A 23776-nucleotide genomic window follows, 5' to 3' on the forward strand; every position below is an offset into this window, starting at 1 on the left:
GACACATACAAAATGACTTTTCAGGGAATGTGCAGGAATTAAGAAACCTGGATCTTTACCATCAAAGTCTTATATCTTGGCTTTGAGATATTTCTGCTTATTGCTGGTTTCTGTATTCATAGAGTCACAGAATCATTGAGTGGTTTAGGTTGGAAGGGGCCTTAAAGATCATCTAGTTCCAACCCCCCTGTAGTGGTCAGGAATGACACAAAGTAGAAATTTTATGCAATTGCATACCAACTGGTAGGTGGCACTTCTTAGCAGGGGTATGTTTGGGGAACAGAAATTACACCTGAAACAAAAAACCTGGTTAGCTGGCAATTCTTATTCCCCTTCTTCCAAAAGAGGAGTTGGAGTTTTCATCAAGATCTCCATGTGCCTAGGTTGAACCATCCCAATGTAGTAAAAGCCTGTGAAGTTCCTGAGGAGATGAACTTTCTTGTTAATGGTGTTCCTCGTCTGTCAATGGAGTATTGTTCAGGGGGTGACCTCCGTAAGGTAATGTTTGCTTTGCTTTGCACTGTGTAGCAAAATGAGTGCGATTAATGCTGTGTCCATAGCTGTGGTCATCTGTGAAACCCTGTACGTTCTGTGGCACTTCTCTTTTTAGTACAAGTGCAGGGAAGTAAATGTACAGTGATCATGAGTGGGAAAGTAAGGTTTGCACTACTGAAGCCAGATGAGAGACAGCAATCCCTATTACCTTATCTTGAAGCAGTGTATCCTTTCACAGAACTGCTTCAGCATTAGTGCAGCTTCCTGCAGCCTAGATCCTAGCACCCACTGTGTCTGGCTTTGTTGCTCTGTGTCTGTATTTGTTTAAAATTAATTTGTGTCTCTCTGGTGTTGCATTGCTTAAGGAAGAATTCTTTCGTACCGGGTTGGGGCCACTAGGATTTCAGAGGCTTTAGCAGATTCTTTCTTGCTGAGCTGGGAACTGCCCCCTGTGCAAAGCAGCAGCACTCAAGAGGAAGGCAGCAGCTGCATGGCCAGAGAGGAGCTCATGCTCCATCTCCATTGTAGATAGTTAAGTTCAGGAAGCAGCTGTTTGTGCATGGATGAAGAAGTAAATTTCTGTTGCTTAACATCTGCTTAGAAGTTAGATTATTTAAGCAATCGGGAAACTTTTTCTGTTAAACTTTGGTTTTATTTCTGGAGCTACGTAGCAGACGAACTAGGAAATGTGAGCAGATGTTGAATGCAGTAACTGCGTATCTGTGGCAGCAGTTAATGTGTAACTTATTTAGTCTCATTTTATTTTTTAGTGTTGTTTGAAACTATTGGGACATTAAGAGGCTGAAAGGTTGGCAGTTAAAGGAAGTGGGTGCACACGAAAGTAGCATATTGCAAAGAAAATTCCAAAGAATGGTGACAGTTGGGTGTTGTATTTATGGAAAAGTTTTGGGGACACTTAAAGGTAAATTGGAGCCCAAGAAATTTGAGGTTATATTAGCTCTACCTTCAGTGCAGTATTTAATTTCTAAAGCATAGATGGTGGTACAATTTAAGAAGTAACATGCTTTATTTCACTTGATCATACGTAATGCTTTGTTCCTTAAAAAAATAGCCATGGTTTCTTAGTTCTGATCCTACTCATCATTGAGTCCTTCTCTTCCGGTGCTTGGCATTGTGTTTTGTACAGCTGTTAATTTCTCATTACACATCCATAATCTTTTATAAAGACAGCTTCTGTATATGGGCTATGCACATATTTTTTGTTTGTGCTTTTTTAGGGCTCTGAGCCTGATTTCTGACTTTGCCCCATCCTCCTTTGTTGTTCAGTAGAGCAACACCCAGAGTTCAGGGAGCAGGATGGTGAAGTTTGGTTTCTCTTCCTGTAGAAGTCTGACTGCTGCTTGCGCCTGCGATGTCAGAGGCAGGCAGAAGTACAAGGGTACATTGGGTGGCCGCAGAGCAGAGGGTACCTCAGTCATTTATAAGAGTCCTCAGTGAAAAAAAAAAACAAAAAACAAAAAAAAAAAAAAAAAAAACAAACAAACAAAAAAACAACAAAAAAAAACAGATCACATGCCGATTGATTCAAGGGCGTGTTCACTGTCTGAGATGGTAATTTAGGAGGGGGTGTCCTGCAGCGCTTCTACCACACCTTTCTCTAGAGGAAAAATACTCAGGGCAAGGGAGAGGAGAGATAAAGGAGCGCTTTAGAGTGGGTGCAGAGCTGAGACTCCAAATTGTGGTCCATGATCTGCTTTTTACTTCAGGGTTAACCATGTGGTTGATCTCGGAGTCAGCATGCCTGAGTGCTGAGCAGCTTCTTGCCATTTTGGGAGAGCAGTCAGGAAGGAGACGGTGCTCCAAAACAGGGCTTGGTTAAGTTGCATGCAGCCCTGCCTGAGTCTCTTGCCTTCAGATGGCTTTTATGCTTCTGTGCTATTATTCTAGCAGCCCAACTCTTTTCAACCCTGACTCAGTGCAGTGAATTTTTGTTTGGTTGAACTTGTTTTCTTTCCTCCCATCCCCTCTTTTATTTCACTCTGTTCAACTAGAGTTACATTTGAACTATGGCTGTTTTCTGTGACATGTGGGCAGGGAATGTAAGATGACATTCTAGACTACTAACTGTTGCATTATGAGTATAAACATCTTTCTCTTTACTGTAGCTGCTAAACAAACCAGAAAACTGCTGTGGACTTAAGGAAAGTCAAATACTGTCTCTGCTTAGCGACATTGGTATGTAGTCTACTGTCTTTCTTGTTTGTTTGTTTTTATGTGTTTATTATGTGTAATGGCATTTTGCTTTTTCAGCTGACCCTGAGAAGGGTACTAACAAGATCAGGGAGCAAAAACAAATTGGGCTTTTGTTCCAGAGGATGGACTTTGTGTCCGTCCCTCCTGACCACAGAGATGAGAAACTTGCACTAATGATGTCTGTGGGAAGGGACTGGAAAAAATGTGCAGTGATCATTTGTTGGTAACCATAGCATTAAGGTGGCAGTTCTACTGTTCTGAACATTCAATTCATGGCTCTGCAGATGCCAATCCCCATGTCAGCTGAAGCAACTTGTGCATGCCTAAAAGCAAGAAGCAATCTGAGAAGCACTAAAATTGCAGTGTGGCTTGTCTATGTGGTGTTTGCTTAGTAGCAGGGAAATTGTGTTTGGTGAAGAAAAAAAAAAGCCATTTCAAGTTGGGGGGTATGACACCACTTGAAAAATCACAGGAAACAGTCCAACTCAGAAGTGTTGGAGGTGCGGATCAGGTGCATGAACTCAAAGGCCTCTCCACATTCACAGCCCGTTTAGTAGCATGCTTCTCTCCTTCCAGTGCTCAGAGGACTTGCAGCTGAATTTCCCGAATTGGATGCAACTCCCATCTTCCTTCATCCCTGTTCCTTTTCCACGTGCAGAGTTTTGCTGCCTTTGTATTAAATTCATGCTATAGCTGCTTTTCTGTGTCTGCAGTGGCTTCCAAGGCATTTGAAAATGCCATGGAGAAGAAATGCACAAGTGAAAAGCTGTTAAGTGTGTAAATGAGTGATAAATCAGTGAAGGCTGGAGGCTGGGCTCTGATGGGATGAAGTGTTGAACTGTGGATAAGCCACACGGGTTGAATTTTTCCCTTATAACAACGCCATAATGAATTTACAGGCATGGCTGGTTAGTACTAGGCTTCTGGATTAACACAATTTGCAGTCTGAATACCTTTCGCATAGCAAAATTTAAAGTACCCTATGATGGAGAGAGGAAAATACCTGTCTTGGGTCTTTCACAGGATCTTTTTTTGTTTAGTTGTTTCCACTTGGACATCTCCAAGACTGAAAAATCCTGACATAAAAAAAAAAAATGGATTTTGAAAGTCTTTTTTTGTCTATGGATTTGTCCTGTGGCAGATACTTAGCAGAAAACCTTTTATTTAGCAGCCTCCATTGTTCTTTGGACGGACTTGATTTTTTCCCCTTCTCTCCGGCAGGATTTGTGCTATGTTTCTTTTTTTGCTAGTGTCTGTACAGTCACCTCAAGGCAACTTGCCGCAGGGCAAAATCCTGCCCTTTGCCTGTTCTTGGGCGAGTGCTCCTGTTCCCTCCAGCCTCACGCATAACAATGTGAGGAGTAGGCTCTGGAAACCAGCCTGGCTAAAACCTGATTTATTTTTTTCCAGCTGGATCAGCTCCGGGATCAAGCTGATCACACAGCCCGATAAATGCTTGTGCTGCCATGGAAGTTGTGTCTGGGAAAGGAGAGCTCAGGAACGTGTGTTCATTCTGGGGACAGACCCCATGTAGATCAGCTTAAAGCAACCATGGAATTAACGTTTTTAAGGGTGGGAGTGACAAAAGCGATGCTGCTTCAAGCACACCGGTTCCCCAGCAGGAGAGGGATTCCCTAAGCCAGTGAGTTCAGTGCTGCTGTTACGGATGGGGCTGCTGCTCCATGCAGCCCTAAGCAGAGGCTACCCAGATGTGAGTCCTTAGCTCCAGCTGTGCTTCTGTTTTGCCACAGCTGGACAGTCTCCTCCCTGAAGCAATGATGTGCACTGCACTTCTTCAGGGCGCAGTGTAAGTTTATGAGACACTTTGTAAGCCACTGTTTGGCAGTACTTCGAGGTCAAAAGAAAGCTGGACTTGTTTCATTTACATAATGAATGTCAGTGCTTTCTTACAACAGTATTTTGCATAACGTCTTAAAAGTATAAATAGGCCTTCTCATTATCTTGTCCTTATTTACCAATGTCTTAGAACAGAGGACATGTAGAGAGGTTTCAGACGGTCTGCACGTTTTAGAGACCTTTTTCTTGTCTGTATGTCATGGTTCATGTTGTAACTGTAAAGTTTGAGAATAATTCATCTCTGTTCTCTCTCTCCTTTAAGGCAAGGGATTTGACCTGTGGTTATACCACAAGATCTAAACCCCACAATGGCCTCCATTTTTGCAGAGCAGAGGAACAGGGCTTGTTTAGTCCTGTATCTGTATGCTTAAAGCTTATAAATCTAAGTCAAGTTCTGAGTGATGCTTTTAAGTGAAAATGTGCTGCTGTCAACTCTAAAATCAGAGACATTAGATTTTTATTAACAATGTCTTTAATCAGTGTGGTTTTTTCTCTCTTAAATCACACGTGTCTTTCAGGGTCTGGTATCCAGTATTTGCATGAAAACAAAATTATACACAGAGATTTGAAGCCTGAAAACATTGTTCTACAGGATGAAGGTGGGAAGGTAGGTCATGTGGCCTCTGTCAGCGGTGTTCCAGCTGTCATTTCTAGAAATTGTCAGCATCTTTGTTTTGCCTGAGAGAAATAAAAGAGAGTGGTTAGTTTCTGGCATTGAACTGGGCTGAAAACTCAACTCTGAATTTGTGAAAAGTTTACATCTTCTTGGAGAATCAAATGCTATTCTGCTTATTCTGAAAACCATGTCAAACAACTTCTGCTTCCATTCAAGAACCTTTAATGCAACAGAATATGAAAGATATGAGATTGTAGCTTATGATAACAGTACGTTTGTGGGGTTGACAGTTGCATATACAATCAAACTAGTTAAAATAGACAACCTAGGGGATTTTTTAATAAAAGGGGTTTTCTTTATTGTTACTGTTTTAATAAATAACTTAAAATGCCAGGATAGAAGGCTAGATACAGCCAAGCTATAACTGGCCAAGCTCTATAAATAGAGTCTAAGCTGAGTTAGGTGAATGAGGCCAGCTTACATGGCAAAACAGCAGGCTTTAACACTGTCATATTTCAGAGTTTCACCGTGGACCTTTTCTGGAATTTCTGTTCTCTTTCCACTTTATTAGGTGCATGCTCTGGATGTCACTGAACAGGTTTTGTTTTGTTTGTTGTTTGATGAACTATTTAATCTGCTTTCAGATTGTTCACAAAATAATAGACCTGGGTTATGCAAAGGACCTGGATCAAGGAAGTTTATGCACTTCATTTGTTGGAACATTACAATATTTGGTAAGGTGAGGGAGGCAGGTGGGTGATGTATATAAATAATTTGTTATTACCACATTTTATAGAATCATGGAAGCATGTGTCAGAACCTGCACAGGTCCCTTGTCAGCCTACAGCTGGCACTGGGGCTGGCACCAGTGCCAGCTGTCAGGGCAGCTGTGGCCTGAAAACGCTGCTTTCAAAATGTCTTTTTATGCTGTTTTCTAGGCTCCTGAACTCTTTGAGAATAAATCCTACTCTGTTACTGTTGATTACTGGAGCTTTGGAACAATGGTGTTTGAGTGCATTGCAGGATTTCGACCTTTCTTACATAATCTACAGCCATTCACCTGGTAAGCCATTATCAAGAGGACACAACACCTGTAGTGTGTAGTGAGGGGGCTGTGTGAACCGGAATGACAGATTTATTGTTGGTTGCATGGTGAGGCTGTTGGTCTGTTCAGCTTTGGAGAAATAGGTGTTTCTTCTATGGCATCACTGGTGATTCAATTGGCTATTTATACATACTGTCATAGGTGCTGATTACCTCATGTGATAGCCTCTGGGTATAGCAGTTCCTTCGAAAGGGAAATTTGAATCAAAAAAAATATAAACCAGTCAGTTAGTTAAATGATGGTGCATTGAGGCAGCAGCAGAGTCAGAAAAATTTCAGGTATGGGGAGGAGTCATACAGTCCTATGTTCGCCTAGGCTGTGAGGTTACTTATGTTTTGGCAAGAAATAACGCACACAAGACAACGTGTTCTGTAGTAAACACATAGGATGTGCTTTTAAATAACTTCACAAAAGTGAGGACTAACAGACTTTAACTTGCATGTGGAAGTTTCTTCTTGCTCTGTGATAGCTACAACAAGGGGCAGAGATGCCTATTTATGTATTTCCACTTCTTGCCTTGCAATATCAGTACTGTATGTAAGCCAGGTATTTAAAAGGGTGATTCTGCAACAGAATAAACATTATTATTTTAGTAATTCAGTATTTGTCCCACTTTTTCCAACATACGGAAAACTTGCCCTGGGGTCAGTGAAGGGTTACCTGTTGATCCTTTTGTTTAATGCTCTCCAGATGTCCTTGCAAGCAGATGTGAAAATGTTTCCAGAGGCAGAGATAATTGCAAGGGTTTGTTTCTTCCTCTTGGAGGTAGTTGTTCTAAGTGGATTGTTTGGAAATGTCTTCTTTGCACTGAAAGAACAGTTTATTTTCTAAAGTTGCTATAATTTGGCACTTCCTGATGATGCCAAATTTAACTTGTCCCTTTACAAAAGTAAAACTGTTAGTATATCCACAAATTCTTTTCTAGGCATGAAAAAATCAAGAAGAAGGATCCAAAGCACATATTTGCTTTTGAAGAGATGAACGGGGAAGTTCGCTTTAGTACTCATTTGCCACAGCCTCATAGTGTCTGTGGGTAAGTGTGATGATGTGATTACAAGTGATATTTTTTGGCTTGCCTTTTTAACAGAAGGGTCCGTCTTTCTTCTAAACACTGTTTGAGCCATCGGGCAAGCTACCATTTGCAGTTAAGTAATACAGTATGAGAAACATAAGCCCCGTATTTAATAAGGGAAATAAGGAAGACTAGGGGAACTACAGGCCAGTCAGTCTTATCTCTGTGCCCAGTAATATCATGGAGAAGATCCTCCTGGAAACTCCACCAAGGCACGTGGAAAATCAGGAGGTGATTAGTGACAGTCTACATGACTTCACTAAGGGCAGATTGTGCCTAACAAATCTGGTGGCCTGCTATGATGGGGTGTCCTGGTTTCGGTTAGGATAGAGTTAACTTTTCTCTTAGTAACTGGTATGGTGTTGTGTTTGGGATTTAGGATTAGAATAATGTTGATATCACACTGATGTTTTAATTGTTGCAGAGCAGTGCTTACACTAAGCCAAGGACTTTTCAGGTTCTCGCTCTGTCCTGCAAGTGGGCAGGCTGGGGGTGCAGCAGGAGCTGGGAGGGGACAGACCCAGGACAGCTGACCCGAACTGGCCAAAGGGGTATTCCGCACCATCTGGGGTCATGCTGAACAATTGATATGGGAGGGCTGGCCTCGGTGGGGGGACCGGCTGCTTTGGGGATAGGCTGGGCAACGATCAGCAGGTGGTGAGCAAATGGCTGTGTGGTGCTTAGTTCCTGGCCGTGTTAAACCACAACAGGGGGTTACAACATGGGTGAATTGGGACGTTAGGAAGAAATTCTTCCCTGTGGGGGTGGTGGGACACTGACACAGGCTGCCCAGAGAAGCTGTGGATGCCCCACCCCAGCAGTGCCCAAGGCCAACTTGGATGGGGCTCTGGGCAGCCTGGGCTGGTGGGAGGTGTTCCTGTGCATGGCAGGACTTGGAAATGGATGGGCTTTAAGTTCCCTTCCAACCCACACCGTTCTGTGATTCTATGAATAGCCTATAGCCACAGTGGCTCTTTTTTTGATAGTTTGGGCTCTCCAATGAGAGTGGTGCTATAAATAATATGGTAGCAGTTCACCTTGCAGTGTGAGCTCTGTCACTGCTTTCCACCCATTATCACACGGCCACTGAGTATTATCTACCTGAAAATTTGATGGTATTAAATACCATAAACCAGGTGTTAAGCACTTCTAATATAACTTAGTCACAGGTACTTGAATTAGCTGCTCTGTGAAAGCAAAGGCTTCTAGTACTTGTGATGGGTAAAAACTGCAGCAAGCCCAGCAAAGGGCACAAAGATGGTCAGAGCCTGCCAAGTGTATTAAAAAAGATGTCCCTGAAGCTGTGCTTGTTCAGACCGACAAAGAAGGCAAAGGGGGATCTAATTTTTGTCTCCCACTGTCTAGGGGGACATTACAGAGACAGTGGATTCAGACTCATAACAGGGGGCAAAATGAAAGGACAGAAGGCCACAGTGCAAGTTTAAAAAAAAGGAAGTGAAATTTGACATAAGAAAAAGTTTCCTCATATGTTAGTAATGCATCCATGGGACAGGCCCAGGCAGTGGGAATTCTTCATGCTTATATCCTTGATACAGCCCTGTGCAGCCTGCTGGATCTGTGGCACTGGCCCTGCTGGGAGCAATGCCCAGACTGAGAAACCTCTGGGAGTGCCTCCAACCCAAATAAGGAAGAATAAAGAATTCTAACCAAGTCAGAAGTCAGACTCAGGGTATTTGTCACTTATCTAAAGACACAAGTGCTAAAGTGCCCAGCAGGTGCAGCACAACTCGTTGACCCAGGCAAACTTCGAGGAAAAGTACTGAAGTTGAGAAAGAAATACAGAGTTACATAGTGCTTTGAGCTTTCTGCACTGTGTACTATTCTTTGAGATGTCCTTGTAACCTTACTGCTTTTGTAAGACTCTGATATCCTAAGTGGGTTTAGCGTGGCAGAATATGTCTTCTCTTTCTCATCACTCTTCTGTTTATAAAGTTATTATTGTTTAGTTTAATTGTAGAACCCATGGAAAACTGGTTGCAACTGATGCTGAATTGGGATCCACAACAGAGGGGTGGAGGTTTTGATCCTGAGACCAGTCGTCCAAAATGTTTCGTAGTAATGGATCACATACTCAATCTGAAGGTGAGCGTAGTTTTATTGGGTTTACTGAAAGCAGAGGACAGAAATTGCATTCAGTGGAGCAAGGCTATAATCCTGGCATCATCAAACTTGTGGATCATGAGGAATGTTTTTGTTGATACTGGGAAGTATATATGCAGCATGTCCAGTACATATTTGAAGGTAAAATATCACCAGTTATATTGATCTCTCTAGAAGAATGGCCCTATATTCCTGCCTGTCATCTTAATAAGGACTCAGCAAGCTCAAGTGATGGTTTAATATTTTCTAATGACTGTTATTTTTGAACACTGTTACTGATACTGTGATTTCCAGGCCCATGTACTACTATGTGTAGTAGAGCAAGGATTGTATTCGCTTGACTGTCCCCCTCCAAGTAATTTGTTGGAGCTTTGCTGCAGTGAGATTAGCTGAGGCGAGTGCGTGCAGAAGCCAGAGGACAGTTCGGTCTGATCTGGAAGGATTCCAGAGGAATTGGAGACAGAAGCAAGAAATGTGCCAATAATTGGGACTTGAAAAAATCTGTATATTGTGGTGGGGTTTGGGTCCTGCAGTCTCCACCCAGATACAGTAAAACTAGAGAAAGCAATGTGAAGATACGCAGAGGTGTGTAAATGCTTTTTTTTATATGGAGGAATTAAGAGATGTGAGACTCCCCTTCTTAGGAGCAATGTTGGCTAACATCAAAAACAACAGGATTGAAGATGGCCTTTTTTCTAGCTTGTTGCTATTCTGTTGATGTAATTAAGCTGCAGAATGGCTTACAAAAGCTGTCACTGGGTTTGATGATAGTTTTCTCTGACATTAAAAGTTAAAGGCCCAGGCTTTGAATTTTTTGTTATGGGGCTTTTACTTGATTATTGTGGCCATCAAAACTCAAATTATGCTCTTAGCCTAATTTCCACTTATTGCTACATATTCCCTCTCACGCTTTTGTGTCCTTTGTCTTTGACAGCCAGTGATTTGTAATTAACTTGTACTCTTTTTACAGATAGTACATATCCTAAATATGACCTCTGCCAAGATTGTTTCATTTCTCTTGCATCCCGAGGAAAGCCTTCATTCCCTTCAGACTCGGATTGAGTATGAAACTGGAATAAGTACTGGTAATCAGGAACTGCTCTTGGAAACGGGAATTTGCCTGGACCCCCGGAAGCCTGCTTCCCAATGTGTTATTGATGGCGTAGTAAGAATGATTCTGTTCATTTAATGCCTTTCACATTCTCAGGAAATGTAAAATCTTAGGAAAGATTAATTGCCTTGTTCTCTTCCCACTGGGGAGTTTACTCCTATGCAGCATTATTTTCTTTATTGGGTAATGTAAATTAGGTTCCTGTGGTTATACTCTAAATCTTTATTTAAAGTAACTTGCTAGCAAATGGTCCTGTGTTTCTGTAGGATCCATCAAAATGTGTTTTTTTAAGGTACCAGATCAGTTTCTGTCAACAATAATTAACTCATGTTGTAACCAGGATTTCTCACGTTCATGTTCTTTTTCCTCACCAGAGAGGCTGGGATAGCTATATGGTCTATTTGTTTGATAAAAGCAAAACTGTCTATGATGGACCCTTTGCTTCTCGGAGTCTGTCCGACTGTGTAAATTACATTGGTAAGTAATGCTGGAGGACCCCTTGGACCTGAAAGCATTGCTTCTCACTTAATATGGAGGTAGATTTGTCTTACAGATCTCTGTGTATATCTTGAAGGGCAGCCTCTAGTTCAAAGAGAACTGTTCAAGAACCTGGAGCAGCCTAACAAAGTTTCATCTACGGTGCTGTATTTCCATGTTTTGTAGATTTAACAGGTCAAAGCATTTATTGCCTGACCTACTATACCTCTACAAAAGAAAAAAACAGTGTCAAAGGACGGGAGACATCTGCAAGGATGCTGCGTGTAAAGGAAATGCCTCGTGACACGTACCAGTTACTGTTAAATAGATTTATTTTCTTTGGCCTGATTCTGCAGGATTTCCCTGTCTCCTTTTACTGACACTCAGGTTGATTCTGTGTGTTTGTTTGTTTTCTATATGTTGGACTATTTTAGTCTGGTGAATCCCTTTGTATTGCCCTGTTCTGCTGAATACATGTATCCTGGGGCTAAGGCTTTTTACAGCATGCTCACTGATATACCAGTGTACTGACAGTTCCTCGTCTCTATAGGGGAATCCATGTGAATCCTACATCTTTTCCTTAGGTATCTGCTTCAGGAATCTGGAGGGAAATGTAAAGAAGATTGGAAGTCAATTTCAGATGAAACACGTGTCAGGACAGTGACCAGTGTCAGTTGGTTAAAGAGAGCAACTAAATTTGTTTTGATAGCTTAAGCAAGTACTTCAGGTAACAGAGTTATTGGATAAAACCAGTCATGGGTCCTGCCTTCTGCCGTGTTTCATGTGGTGTTAGTCCATGACTTGTAGTGCCAAAAACCAAAATGCTCAAAGAAATCTTAGCTGTGAGTTTAAACATGAGCTACTGTCTGGCCAGTACCTGGGAACTGTAACATGAAAAGCTTATACATGTATGTGCTTAAGCATCACCATGTAACAAATAAGCAGCTCTTACATGCCTTGATCTCTTAGTTTAGCCACCTAAATCAGGAATTGGGAATGGTGTAAGCACTAGACTCCTTTTCTACAGTTGTTCTTTCATTTATGTACAGTCATGTTTTTCTTGCATTCAGTACAGGATAGTAAAATCCAACTGCCAATTTCTCAGCTGCGCAAGGTATGGGCAGAAGCAGTTCACTACGTGATTGGCCTAAAAGAAGATTATAGCAGGCTTTTCCAGGGCCAGAGAGCTGCCATGTAAGTTGTTATTCCTAATTCTGGAGATACAGTAAGTATTATGTAAGCATGGAGACTGTTTGAATGGAAATGTACATCTCAGGGGACTTTTGATTACCAAAACTTTTACAGCCCTCTGCTCTTCTGTACTTTTACATTATAAAGAGTTTCTGGGCTTGGAAATAGTTCCACTCCTTGAATTTTACTGCATAGTTCCTGATGTTAATAATAATTAAAGAAAGTTGAACATTGAATATAGTCACAGACTTCTAGAATGGCTGAGTTTGGCAGGGACGTCTGGAGGTTATCTGGTCTAACCTCTGCTCAAGCAGCTTTCCCAGGACCACATCCAGACAACCTGGAAAGATCTCCAAGGAGGGAGACCCCACAACCTCTCTGGGCAACCTGTGTCAGTGCCCCGTCACCCACCCAGTAAAAGCTTGTTTCCTGATGTTCAGATGGAACCTCCTGTGTTTTAATTTTTGGCCCATTGCATCTTATCCTGTAACTGGGCACCACTGAAATGAGCCTGGCTCAGTCTATACCCTCTCTTCAGGTATTTGCACATGCTGATCCTCAGTCAGCCTTTTCTGCTCCAGGCTGAACAGTCCCTGCTCTCTCAGTCCATCCTCATAGGAGGGGGACTCCAGTCCCTTAATCATCTTCGTTGGACTCTCTGCAGTAGTTCCACATCTCTCCTGTACTGGGGAGAGCAAACCTGGACCCAACTCCAGGTGTGATCTCACCACAGTTGAGCAGAAGGGAGGGATCACATCACCTCCCTCAGCCTGCTGGCAGTGCTCCTGCCAGCGCAGCCCAGTACAGTTGTTTTGCAGAATCCATGGAACTGGTGACAGAATCCACGGAACTGTTTGCTACATTTTTAGGTTTCATCCTATGACTGAGTGGCAGAATGGGCACTGTTCTGTATCTCAAATGATAAAAAAAAAAAAGGTGACATAAGAAGTAAGGCTAAAAGTGGGATTGCTACCCTGGACTTTCGGAGAGCCAACTTCGACCTCTTCCAGGCCTGCTTGGGAGTATCTCGTGGGCTAGGTTGCTAGAAGGCAAGGGTGCATGTTGAGAGTTGAGCTACATTTAAACAGCATTTCTTCCAAGCTCAGGATCTGTGCATTCCTAAGAGTAGGAAATTGGGGAAGGTGGGCAGGAAACCTGCATGGATGAGCAAAGAGCTCATCGGTAAGATCAAAAGGAAGAGGAAGGTTTATGGAATGTGGAAAAAGGGCCTGTCCTCTTCAGAGGAGTATAGAAGTGTTATCAGGGCCTGCAGGGACATGACAAGGAAGGCTAAAGCCCACCGAGAGATGAGGCTTGCAAAAGAGATAAAAGATAATAAGAAGGCTTTTTTTTTTTTTTTTTTAAGTATGTAAACAGTAAAAGGAAGACTAGGGATAACGTGGGTCCCTTGCTGAATGAGGGGGGTGTCCTGGTAATGAGAGACGCTGAGAAGGCGGAGATACTGAATGCTTTCTTTGCTTCAGGGACTCCCCCCTGGGGACTCCTCAACTGTGGAGGGAGGAGAAAGATTCTTGAAAGTGGAGATCTCCCCCCTTGTTGACAAAGGAGTGGTTGAGGAGCGTCTGAGTGGGCTCAATGCACACAAATCCATGGGTCGCAATGGGATGCATCCACGTGTGCTAAGGGAGTTGGCAGAGGTGACTGCTGAACTGCTCTCTATCATCTTTGAAAGGTCCTGGAGAACAGGAGAGGTGCCTGAAGATCGGAGGATAGCCAATGTCACTCTGGTCTTCAAGAAAGGCAAGAAGGACAATCCAGGAAACTACAGGCCAGTCAGTCTCATCTCTGTCCCTGGAAAGGTATTAGAACAGCTTGTTTTGGATGCCATCTCCAGGCAATTGTAAGAGAAGAAGAAGGTTACGAGGAGTGGTCAGCATGGATTCACCAAGGGGAAGTTGTTGTGCTCGACCAACCTTGTTGCCTTCTATGATGCCATCACCAGCTGGGTAGATGAGGGGAGAGCAGTGGATGTCATCTACCTTGACTAGCAAGGCTTTCAATACTGTCTCCCATGACATCCTGATAGCAAAGCTGAGAAAGTGTGTGATAGAGGAGCAGACAGTAAGGTGGGTTGAGAACTGGCTGACTGGCCGAGCTCACAGGGTGGTGATGAGCAGCGCAGAATCCAGCTGGAGACCTGTGACTAGCAGTGTTCCCCAGGGGTCGGTGCTGGGTCCAATCTTGTTCAACATCTTCATCGCCGACCTTGATGAGGGAGCAGTGTCCGCCCTCAGCAAGTACGTCGATGGCACAAAGCTGGGAGGAGTGGCTGACATGCCAGAAGGCTGTGCTGCAGTTCAGTGAGACCTGGACCGGCTGGAGAGATGGGCAGGAAAAAACCAAATGAGGTCTAAGGTGCAGAGTCCTGCACCTGGGAAGGAACAACCACACGTATCAGTACAGGCAGGGGGACAACCTGCTGGAGAGGAGCTCTGAGGAGAAGGACCTGGGGGTCCTGGTGGATGACAGGTTGACCATGAGCCAGCAGTGTGCCCTCATGGCCAAGAGGGCTAATGGGATCCTGGCGTGCATTAAAAGGAGCAGGTCAAGGGAGGTGATCCTCACCCTCTACTCTGCCCTGGTCAGGCCTTACCTGGAGTACTGTGACCATGTTCTGGGCTCCCTGGTACAAAAAAAACAGGGATCTCCTGGAAAGAGTCCAGCGGAGGGCCACAAAGATGATACAGGGCCTGGAGCATCTTCCCTGTGAGGAAAGGCTGAGAGACCTGGGTCTGTTCAGCCTGGAGAAAAGACTGAGAGGGGATCTCCTCAATGTGTATAAATACCGGAGGTGTGGAAGACAGAGGGATTTGGCCAACCTCTTTTCAGTGGTTTGCAGGGATAGGACAAGGGGCAATGGCCACAAAATGGAATACAAGAAGTTCCACACCAACATGTGAAAGAATTTCTTCACAGTGAGGGTGATGGAGCGCTGGGACAGGCTGCCCAGGGAGGTTGTGGAGTCTCCTTCTCTGGAGATATTCAAGGCCCATCTGGACACCTACCTGGGCAGCCTGCTCTAAGGAACCTGCTTTGGCAGGGGGGTTGGACCTAATGATCTTTCGAGGTCCCTTCCAACCCCTTCAATTCTGTGACATCATTCACACGGAGCCACATGTGCTACAGGAGTCCATATATGCTAAAAGTAGTCCACACTGCAAAGAGTGTTTAATTGGGGGGGGAGGGAGGGAGGAACTGTGGAAGTACTTTCTCTTTTGCTTGCTGAGCACCTGCAGCTTCTGTGGATGTGAGTCTGTGGCCCCACCAAGACTCCCTGTTCCAAAGATCCTAGGCAATTTTTTGTTGTCTTTCCTTCAGGTGATGTGACAGCTTCTTTGGGCTCTGGCTACATAAGTCCACGTACACTTTTCAACTAACATGTGCTGTTCTTGTTTCACTTGTTAGGCTGAGTCTCCTTCGGTATAATGCCAACCTAATCAAAATGAAAAACAATATGGTATCAGCATCTCAGCAACTGAAAGCAAAGCTGGAATTCTTTCGTCAGAGCATTCGCCTCGACCTGGAGAGATACAGTGACCAGATGGCTTATGGCATATGTACGTATTTGTGTAATACTCACCTGAGTTTCTTTCCTGATCCTGTAAAGGATCAGGTTGACTATGAAGGACTATGGGTAGGAGCTAGCTTAAAAGAAAATGAATGCAGGAGCTGCCATTCTGTTCCTCAGCATCTTTATGTCTTTGCTGGGAGTAAATGCAAGAGAAGAGTTTGGCACAAGCAAAGGCAGGAAGATAATAAGTAAAAGATGTTTGTGTACCTTCAGGCACAGTGAAACAAGTAGTTTGTTCCCCACTAATATTAAGCCAAGAAAATAAAGGAACATTGGGCTGCTGTAGCACATGGCTCCCTGTGAATCACAGAATCACAGAATTTCTAGGTTGGAAGAGACCTCAAGATCATCGAGTCCAACCTCTAACCTAATGATGTCACTTTTTTATAATTTAAGATATTTAACAGTGCCCATTCTGCCACATACTCATGTTGTAAGTGTTTGCTGTTTATTTTTTCAAGGTTTTACTGATTTGGAATGGTCAGTGGGCATAAAGTGAAGGGCAGAGTTGTTGCACTTGATATGCAGTAGGAGGGCTACTAACCATCTGTGGCAAAAGAAACCAAGGTGGTAATTGTAACACCTGTTTTGAACAGTGCTGAAAGAGCAATCTTGTGGTGGCTGGAATCAGGAGGTAGCACAAGTCAGGTTGAGAGATTAGGTAAAAAAAAGACCTAACTGCAGTTTTAATGTTGTAGAAATGTTTGGATCTTACAAATATTATTCAGGGGACAGTAGCAATTTATGCATCGTTTGGACATATGGCTAGAAAGTGAAACTTGAGTCAAAAACTATAACTGGACAGAAGGATGATGATGGAAAATAGCAGTACTCACTGAACTGTTTTTGTACAGTCTGTGTTTAATCAAATGTCGCAGTTGTTGAGCTTAAAGACTCAAAGCCATTTTAGACCAGTGCTTGCAAACAGTGAAATCCTATCAAACAGTTTGCTTCAAGTTAAAGTCAGCTTGGAATTTCTGTTACATTGTGGCTTTGCTGGCTCTCTCTGATCTCCGGATTTATGGCTCCTGCTTGGAGATTTGGCCTTATGCTGTTTGTGTTTAAATTCAACTGATAGATGCAAAGTTCAGGTCATGCTTTATTTTTGTTATCTATAGCTTTTTTTAAATTAACAAATCTCTTCTCTTAAGCTTCAGAAAAGATGCTCAAAGCATGGAAGGAGATGGAAGAGAAGGCTTCACAGTGTGCCCAGGTAGGTGATATTAAAGAGACTTTGTTATCTCTCTGTAAAGGATGTGACAGCAACTTCAACTGTCGTGTGTTGCTTTGTCCCTTTAGTCTATTTGATACACTTTATGCTGTGAGAATGAGAAAATCATGGATACAGGTGGGAGCATTGAAAAGAAACAGTCCTCAGTCACAAGGTTGTTTGGGTGTATTGGTTTGAACAAAACAAATGCAAATTTCACCAGACTCAGTTGTCTGTATAGGATGGTGGACCACAGAAATGTTATTTATTGCAGAGAAGAAATAGCGTTGCTATAGCCAAGAGTCTTTGTTGGTTTTGTTACACACACAAGTTTGCATTGCTGAAGCTGAAAATAGTACCAATCCCTTACTAAACAGTGGTTTCAAAATGGCATTACTTCATTGAGGAGTACAGACATACATTTGTTTGGATTTTGCAAGTAAATATGCAAATTAGGTTTTGGTAAAAGAAATTAAATCATAGAATCATAGAATATCCTGAGTTGGAAGGGACCCCTAAGGATCATCAAGTCCAACTCCTGGCACCGCACGGGTCTACTCAGAATTTTAGACCATGTGACTAAGAGCACAGTCCAAACGCTTCTTAAATTCAGACAGGCTTGGTGCAGTGACTATGTCCCTAGGGAGACTGTTCCAGTGCGCAACCACCCTCTCAGTGAAGAACCTCTTCCTGACGTTTAGCCTAAACCTCCCCTGCCTCAGCTTGACACCATTCCCACGGGTCCTATCACTGGTGATTAAGGACAATATGTTGGTGCCTGCCCCTCCACTCCCTCTTGTGAGGAAGCTGTAGACCATGATGAGGTCTCCCCTCAGCCTTCTCTTTTCCAGGCTGAACAGGCCAAGTGACCTCAGCCGCTCCTCATACGTCTTCCCCTCTAGGCTCTCCTCTGGACGCTCTCCAAGAGTTTTACATCCTTTTTGTACTGTGGTGTCCAGAACTGCACACAGTACTTGAGGTGAGGCCACACCAGCGCAGATGCGTTCTTAAGAAATTCAGAGTGGAGCTAGAGCTAGTTCTTACTCAGAATTGTCCTAATGGATAATGGATGTCTTCGTTTGTAGACAGCTGAGCTGATGTAATGGCTTTCTGTTTCTCAGCTAGTTAGTCCTACAAGAAGGTTTAGTTGAAATTTATCTACTACTTAGAATTCTGATCTCCATTTTTGAGGAATGAGCATTTTAATTCTACTTCCACTGAAAGCAGTGAGGAGTCAGACTAATTCTGCTTACAGTTCTGTCCAGACCTTAATAGGGAAAGAGTAAAATTCTAGCTATGAAAATTAGGTTCAGAAGTAGGATGAGTGTAAAAGTTTATTGTCAAAGGCTGTTGCTTCTTCTTTTCTAATGGAAGCTGCAGCTTCCTTCAGGGCATACCCACCTGTTCCTTTGGGCGCTCTCCACGGGCTGCAGCATGGATGCCTGCTCTGACATGCTCCTCCACAGGCTGCGGGGAAACATCTGCTTTCCTATCTGGAGCACCTCCTTCCCTCCTTCACTGGTTTTGGTGTCTGCAGGGTTGCTTCTCTCATACTTTTCTCACTCCTCTCTCACCGTTGTTGCATAGCATTTTTTGCCATTCCTTAAATAGGTTATGACAGCACCACTGATAGCATCTCTGCTTTGTCCAGCAGCAGGTACCTTTTGAAGCCATCTGGAACTGGCTCCGTCCAGGATGGGGGCAACTCCTGGTCTCTTTGCACAGAGGCCACTCCTACAGCCCTGTGCTACAAAAACCTTGTCATGTAAACCCAATACAGTTCCTTCTAGAAAGCAAGAAAGATAGAATGGAAGCTGCTTCTAGCAGAATAATTGAAAGCTGTTGATGGCTGTTTCCAGAAAACCAAGAGCATCAACATCTGTTTGCTTTTCAGAGTATCAGAATTATGTTCTGTCTTCAAGCTGTGTAGTCCAATAAGTAGTCACACCACATAACGTTTATCAGGAATGGAAAATATTTTACCACTTAGTATACAGTGGTATCTTAGACTATCTAGAGAGCACCTTAACTTCTGTGAGACACAGTCTGTGAGCCATCGTGCTCCAGATAGAGACTCTGACAACAGGGTTAACTTCACATTTTTCTCACAGTCTGAGTCTCTTTTGACCATGCGTGACTTCTCCTCTTCTTGGTTTGTTCTTTACTTTCAAGATGTCCTTTTCTGGTCAAGGGGTCACATCCCACTTACACAGACTCATGCCAAGTACTTCTGCAGCTTCAGCACCAAGTACATTCCAGAAAATACTCCTTCTGCAGATCCTACAGCCCCAAGTCAGAAAGAAAAAGCTGAAATACGGCAAAATACTTTATCAGGAAGGCAGTTTCTTTGCCATCCAGTTATATTGTGTGATCAGTGCCCAGTCCATGGTACAAAGATGTTAGCCTGTGTCTTCTCTACCATGCTACCAGAGACCTCTGGTGCGTGTCAGGCACCACTTGGCTAGTCCTCATGCTTAAGAAGTTTCTTGATGGTTGCCTCATCTAAGTCATGTGGGGAGCTTGGTATGAGGTTGGTACCTTGCTCTGAGGAAGGTATGAAATACTAGAAATATATCAGACCAAAATGCAGATTTATTTTACGCCCCCAGCATATGGAGGTGTGAAATAAATGAGAACATCCTTCATTCATTCTGTAAGAGCAGGGGAAAAATTCTCCGTAGCTGGAACATTTGTAGAGCCAGTGTGTGTTTGAAGTGTGCATCTTAAAGCACTGTGATTTATATAGAAGTTATTTTTTCCCATCCAGTGTGATTGTCAGAGATGTGGATGGAGGTGATACCATCACTGAGAAGGTACTAATAATGACCTCAGTTATTACAGCAGCAGCCATGTTGAAGAGCCTTTGTCTGCTGAAGTCTGCCTGTTCCCCAAGTGTGTATTCTGGTAGTTTCTATCTCCTTCAGTTTGATTTGCAGCTATGTTTCCCCATTAGGCTGAAGATATCGGATATCTAGATGAACAGATTATGGCTCTGCACACAGAGATTGTGGAGCTTCAGAAGAGTCCATACGCAAGACGCCAAGGAGAAGTCATGGAGAGTCTGTAAGTCCTTTGCTTGCTGTTTTTGTTGTACATGAATGGATTTTGTGGACTTTGGTGTTTGAGCAATATTTTTTGTCTTTTTTAATGGCTGTTTTGTCAACACTTTGGAAATGCGGTCCTCGCTTTTTTTTTTTTTATGCAAACCGAGTGTACAGAGTAGCTTTGCAGTCAGTTTAAGATCGTTCTGCTGGTAAGAGGGGAAGTCCCACTTTCTGTGATGTATGCTTTGCCTTCATCTTGAAGATAACTGATCAGTTAGCAACATGGCAAGGCAGATTGACACTGATCTGTCAGAAAGCTAGATGTCCAAGAAAGATTAGTCACAGTAGAAGTCACAGGAGCAAGCTTACCTAGCTTATCTAACTTAATTGCAGCCACACAATAACTAGACTTGGGGAAACCTGGAGAACACAGCTGGAGAAAACAGGATGCTTTTCTGTCATTGACTATGAGACTTCATCTAAGAATAGGATGGGCCCAAAATATGAATATCTTGGTCTCAAAAATGCAGAGGATTTCTTTTGGCACTGGGGAAGAGTGAATTTACAATGTTTCGTGAGAAAATTAGGAGTTCATTGTAAAATCATGTTAAATAACTTTAGTATGATTTCAGAGAAAATGAAAAACTCATGAATACTTTAATATTTTGGAACTTGAGTATTTGTTTTTTAAAAAGCATTGAAACATGAAAGAGTGAACAGATACTACTGATGTTAAGAAGTGCTAGGAAGCAATTATAGTTCAAGCTGTTGTTGAGAGCACAGGTGACAGTTATAAGAGGGGTCAAATAACCACCAAGGTTAAATCTGTTAATTTAACCTGTATTGAATATTCTGAGAGGAAACATGCCTGTTCATGGCATGTTCTCCCCTGTCCCTCTGCAGAGCTCGATCAGCTAAAGTTATTTTTTTTCAGGGGAGGAAGCACTGGAAGGGAGAAGCCACCTCTTGCAGCAGTAGCCCATATTCAGATCAGCTTAAACTAATGAATGTGCCTCCTAAAATGTTGTTTTTAGTATTTGGACCATGGAAGACTCCATCAGCTATTTTCAGGGTGCTTAAAGCATGCCCTAAGTTGTGGATTATACTAGTCTAACACTATGAAGATGAAGTTCTGTGCTGCTGTTCTTAATGAGGAGTGGAGCAATTGGGGTCTCATAATCTTTACTTTTTTTTTAGGCTGTAGCAAAGCATAACACAGAGCATCAACTTAAGATTTGATACATCCACAAGATTCCTATGGATCCTGTGCGATGCATCAAACTGGATGTGCACTGGATGCTAACCTCTTTTTCCCTGTGCAACAGGAGAAAAGAGCACCTCTTCCCTATCTTTGCCTTAAGCACGAGTCTCAAGACAGATAACTGTCCAGTATGCTAGAAATTATGTACATGAGAAGAAACTTGTGTGATGGAACCATATTGGGGTGGTCTAGGGGCAATTAAGGAAAGAGGCCTGGTGAGAGCCTAAAGTGCAGTGTCAAAACTGGCTAAACTGATTGTTTGTGACCAACTTCTGATTTAGAAGCGAAGATTTGTTCAAAGGTAGAAGGTTCAGTGTTCGTCTTTTGAAATATTTGAGAGGAAGAACATAGACTTAATGGGAAGAAGAAAAACACTATTGTTCTATTGTTTTTGATATGGCTATCTTTCTGTTTGCAGAATTTCACTGTGAAATTGCCCAGGCAAAGTAAGCAGAACAGGAACAAGAATTTTTCAGGCAGTTGTGCAGAAGTACCTATAGTTGAAAATTAAGTTTCACAATTAAAGATACCACAGAATGAATACACATCTGAGCCACATGAAAATTTGACACTAAAAATAACCTCCAGTTAGTGTGGTTGTCTGAGAAGAAAACACATAATCACAGGAAAAGAGAGACTGCATTTAAGGAAGTCTTGACTTCCATCACAGGAAGACTGTTAACTGTATCCCAAATACCATACTTGTGCACTTGCAACAGAAGGTGGCCTCTCCAATGTATAAGGTTCAGCAAGGCATAACTTTATTATAATGTTATGTTGTTTGCTTTTTTCTTGAGTCATCTCTTTGTTGATACATGTACGAATAATTTTCTTCTTTTCAAAGGGAACAGAGAGCCATAGACCTGTACAAGCAATTAAAAACAAGACCACCAGGTATGGAAGTAGATTGTTCAAAGACTGTTCTGAATTTGTACCTGACCACTAATTTTTGCAAATTTTTCTGAACTCAAATTCTGCAACCCTGAAAATAATGTTTAGAAGGAAAATGATTGTATTAAAGCTAACCAGACTCAAGAGCATACCTCAAGCTGATTTCTTCTTCTTGCTCAGCCTAGAGCACTCCCAAATTCCTGTAGCACTGTTCCTCAGACATGAGTTTGTCCTACAATTTTCAGACTTGGAGCATCAGCCTTGAAGAAGTCTGTCTGCCTCCAGGCATTTTTTTTCCTGTCCCAGTTACAGGGTAGTCCTTTATTCCCCCCAGATTCAGGAAGAGCTCTGTCATCACTCCAGTCAAAGAGCAGTCTTTTCTTCTCCTGCTCCTACCTCTTAATTATACTGGATGGAGCCCCATGTCTGGGTGTTAGGTGTTCTGAACATAGTAGCTCATGAGCAGGAAGAGTCAGTTACTTACGTGTTTGGCAGCCACATGCAGACCTTATTGAAACCAGTATCTGGGCAGCAAGAGTTGCTGGAATTGTATACATATCTGTGGAGAGAAGAGACATTAAGGAAAAGCTGTGCCTAATGAGAGATTTTAGCTAATTTCAGATTTTTTTAATTGTTTGTTTATGTGACTGCACGTATTCAGTGACTTTCCTTGGTGCTGGGCATCTGTATCCACAGTGGCTCCTCACTGAAGAGTATTATACTTATATGGTGATTGATGTCCCTTCCAGATCATGCCTACAGTGACAGCACGGACATGGTGAAGATTATTGTGCAGACAGTTCAGAGTCAAGACCGAGTTCTCAAGGAACTTTTCGGCCATCTCAGGTATTTATGCAGAAAAACAAACAAATGCAACTTTCAGTATTTGTATCTTCGTAGCAGGAAAGGAGAGGAAAACCATGGAGAACAGAACCCAGATGATGTGTTCACAAATGTGAACTTCTCATAGCAGTATTAATTCTGCTCCTTTGTCAGAGTTGAATTTCCACCTAACGCTTTTAAAATACAGATAATGTATGCTACTAGTAGCAAAAGGGAGGAGAACGTAATGGTTTGTACTGTTAGCATCCAAGAGGCTGCTCTAAAATGTGACAAATTCTGCCAGTGCTTAGGTTGGGATTAATTTTTTTAAAAATAAAGAACATTGTAACAGTTGAGAAGATAACATTGATTTGTTCATTAAATTTTCAAACAGATCAACAAAAGAAATAATATGTATATCTCAGTAATCAACAAAACATGACCTAGTTTTACTTTCAGATGTAGCTTATGCCACAAAAAAAAAGTTGCTAGCTAAAGTATGGTCAGCCCACAGAGACCAGCACAGACCAAAGAAAATTAAAACACCACACCGTGGTTGAATTTCTCTGTTGTTCATCGTCATTAGGACCAATTTTTGTATCTCATATAAGAATAGCTTATATTCTGGGTATTGTTGTGTGTTGTCTGCCCACTTTTTTGAGTCTTAACTGGACTTAGCAAAGTCCAGGGGCCTCTC

General features: G+C 42.6%; 1 protein-coding gene across 1 annotated transcript in view; it reads left to right on the forward strand.

Annotated features, from left to right (window-relative positions):
• The window catches only part of CHUK (component of inhibitor of nuclear factor kappa B kinase complex), a 31848-nt gene that overhangs the window by 1014 nt on the left and 7058 nt on the right, over nucleotides 1-23776 (forward strand). The window contains exons 3-17 of the mRNA XM_038181306.2: nucleotides 384-498; nucleotides 2622-2691; nucleotides 5085-5173; nucleotides 5827-5916; nucleotides 6121-6245; nucleotides 7213-7320; nucleotides 9327-9462; nucleotides 10451-10645; nucleotides 10966-11068; nucleotides 12139-12262; nucleotides 15686-15837; nucleotides 17003-17064; nucleotides 20015-20124; nucleotides 22211-22260; nucleotides 23007-23103. Coding sequence (XP_038037234.1) covers nucleotides 384-498; nucleotides 2622-2691; nucleotides 5085-5173; nucleotides 5827-5916; nucleotides 6121-6245; nucleotides 7213-7320; nucleotides 9327-9462; nucleotides 10451-10645; nucleotides 10966-11068; nucleotides 12139-12262; nucleotides 15686-15837; nucleotides 17003-17064; nucleotides 20015-20124; nucleotides 22211-22260; nucleotides 23007-23103 — 1626 coding nt within the window. The remainder of the gene's footprint in view (nucleotides 1-383; nucleotides 499-2621; nucleotides 2692-5084; nucleotides 5174-5826; nucleotides 5917-6120; nucleotides 6246-7212; nucleotides 7321-9326; nucleotides 9463-10450; nucleotides 10646-10965; nucleotides 11069-12138; nucleotides 12263-15685; nucleotides 15838-17002; nucleotides 17065-20014; nucleotides 20125-22210; nucleotides 22261-23006; nucleotides 23104-23776) is intronic.

This window comes from Anas platyrhynchos, chromosome 6, assembly GCF_047663525.1.
Source record: "Anas platyrhynchos isolate ZD024472 breed Pekin duck chromosome 6, IASCAAS_PekinDuck_T2T, whole genome shotgun sequence".
NCBI lineage: Eukaryota > Metazoa > Chordata > Aves > Anseriformes > Anatidae > Anas > Anas platyrhynchos.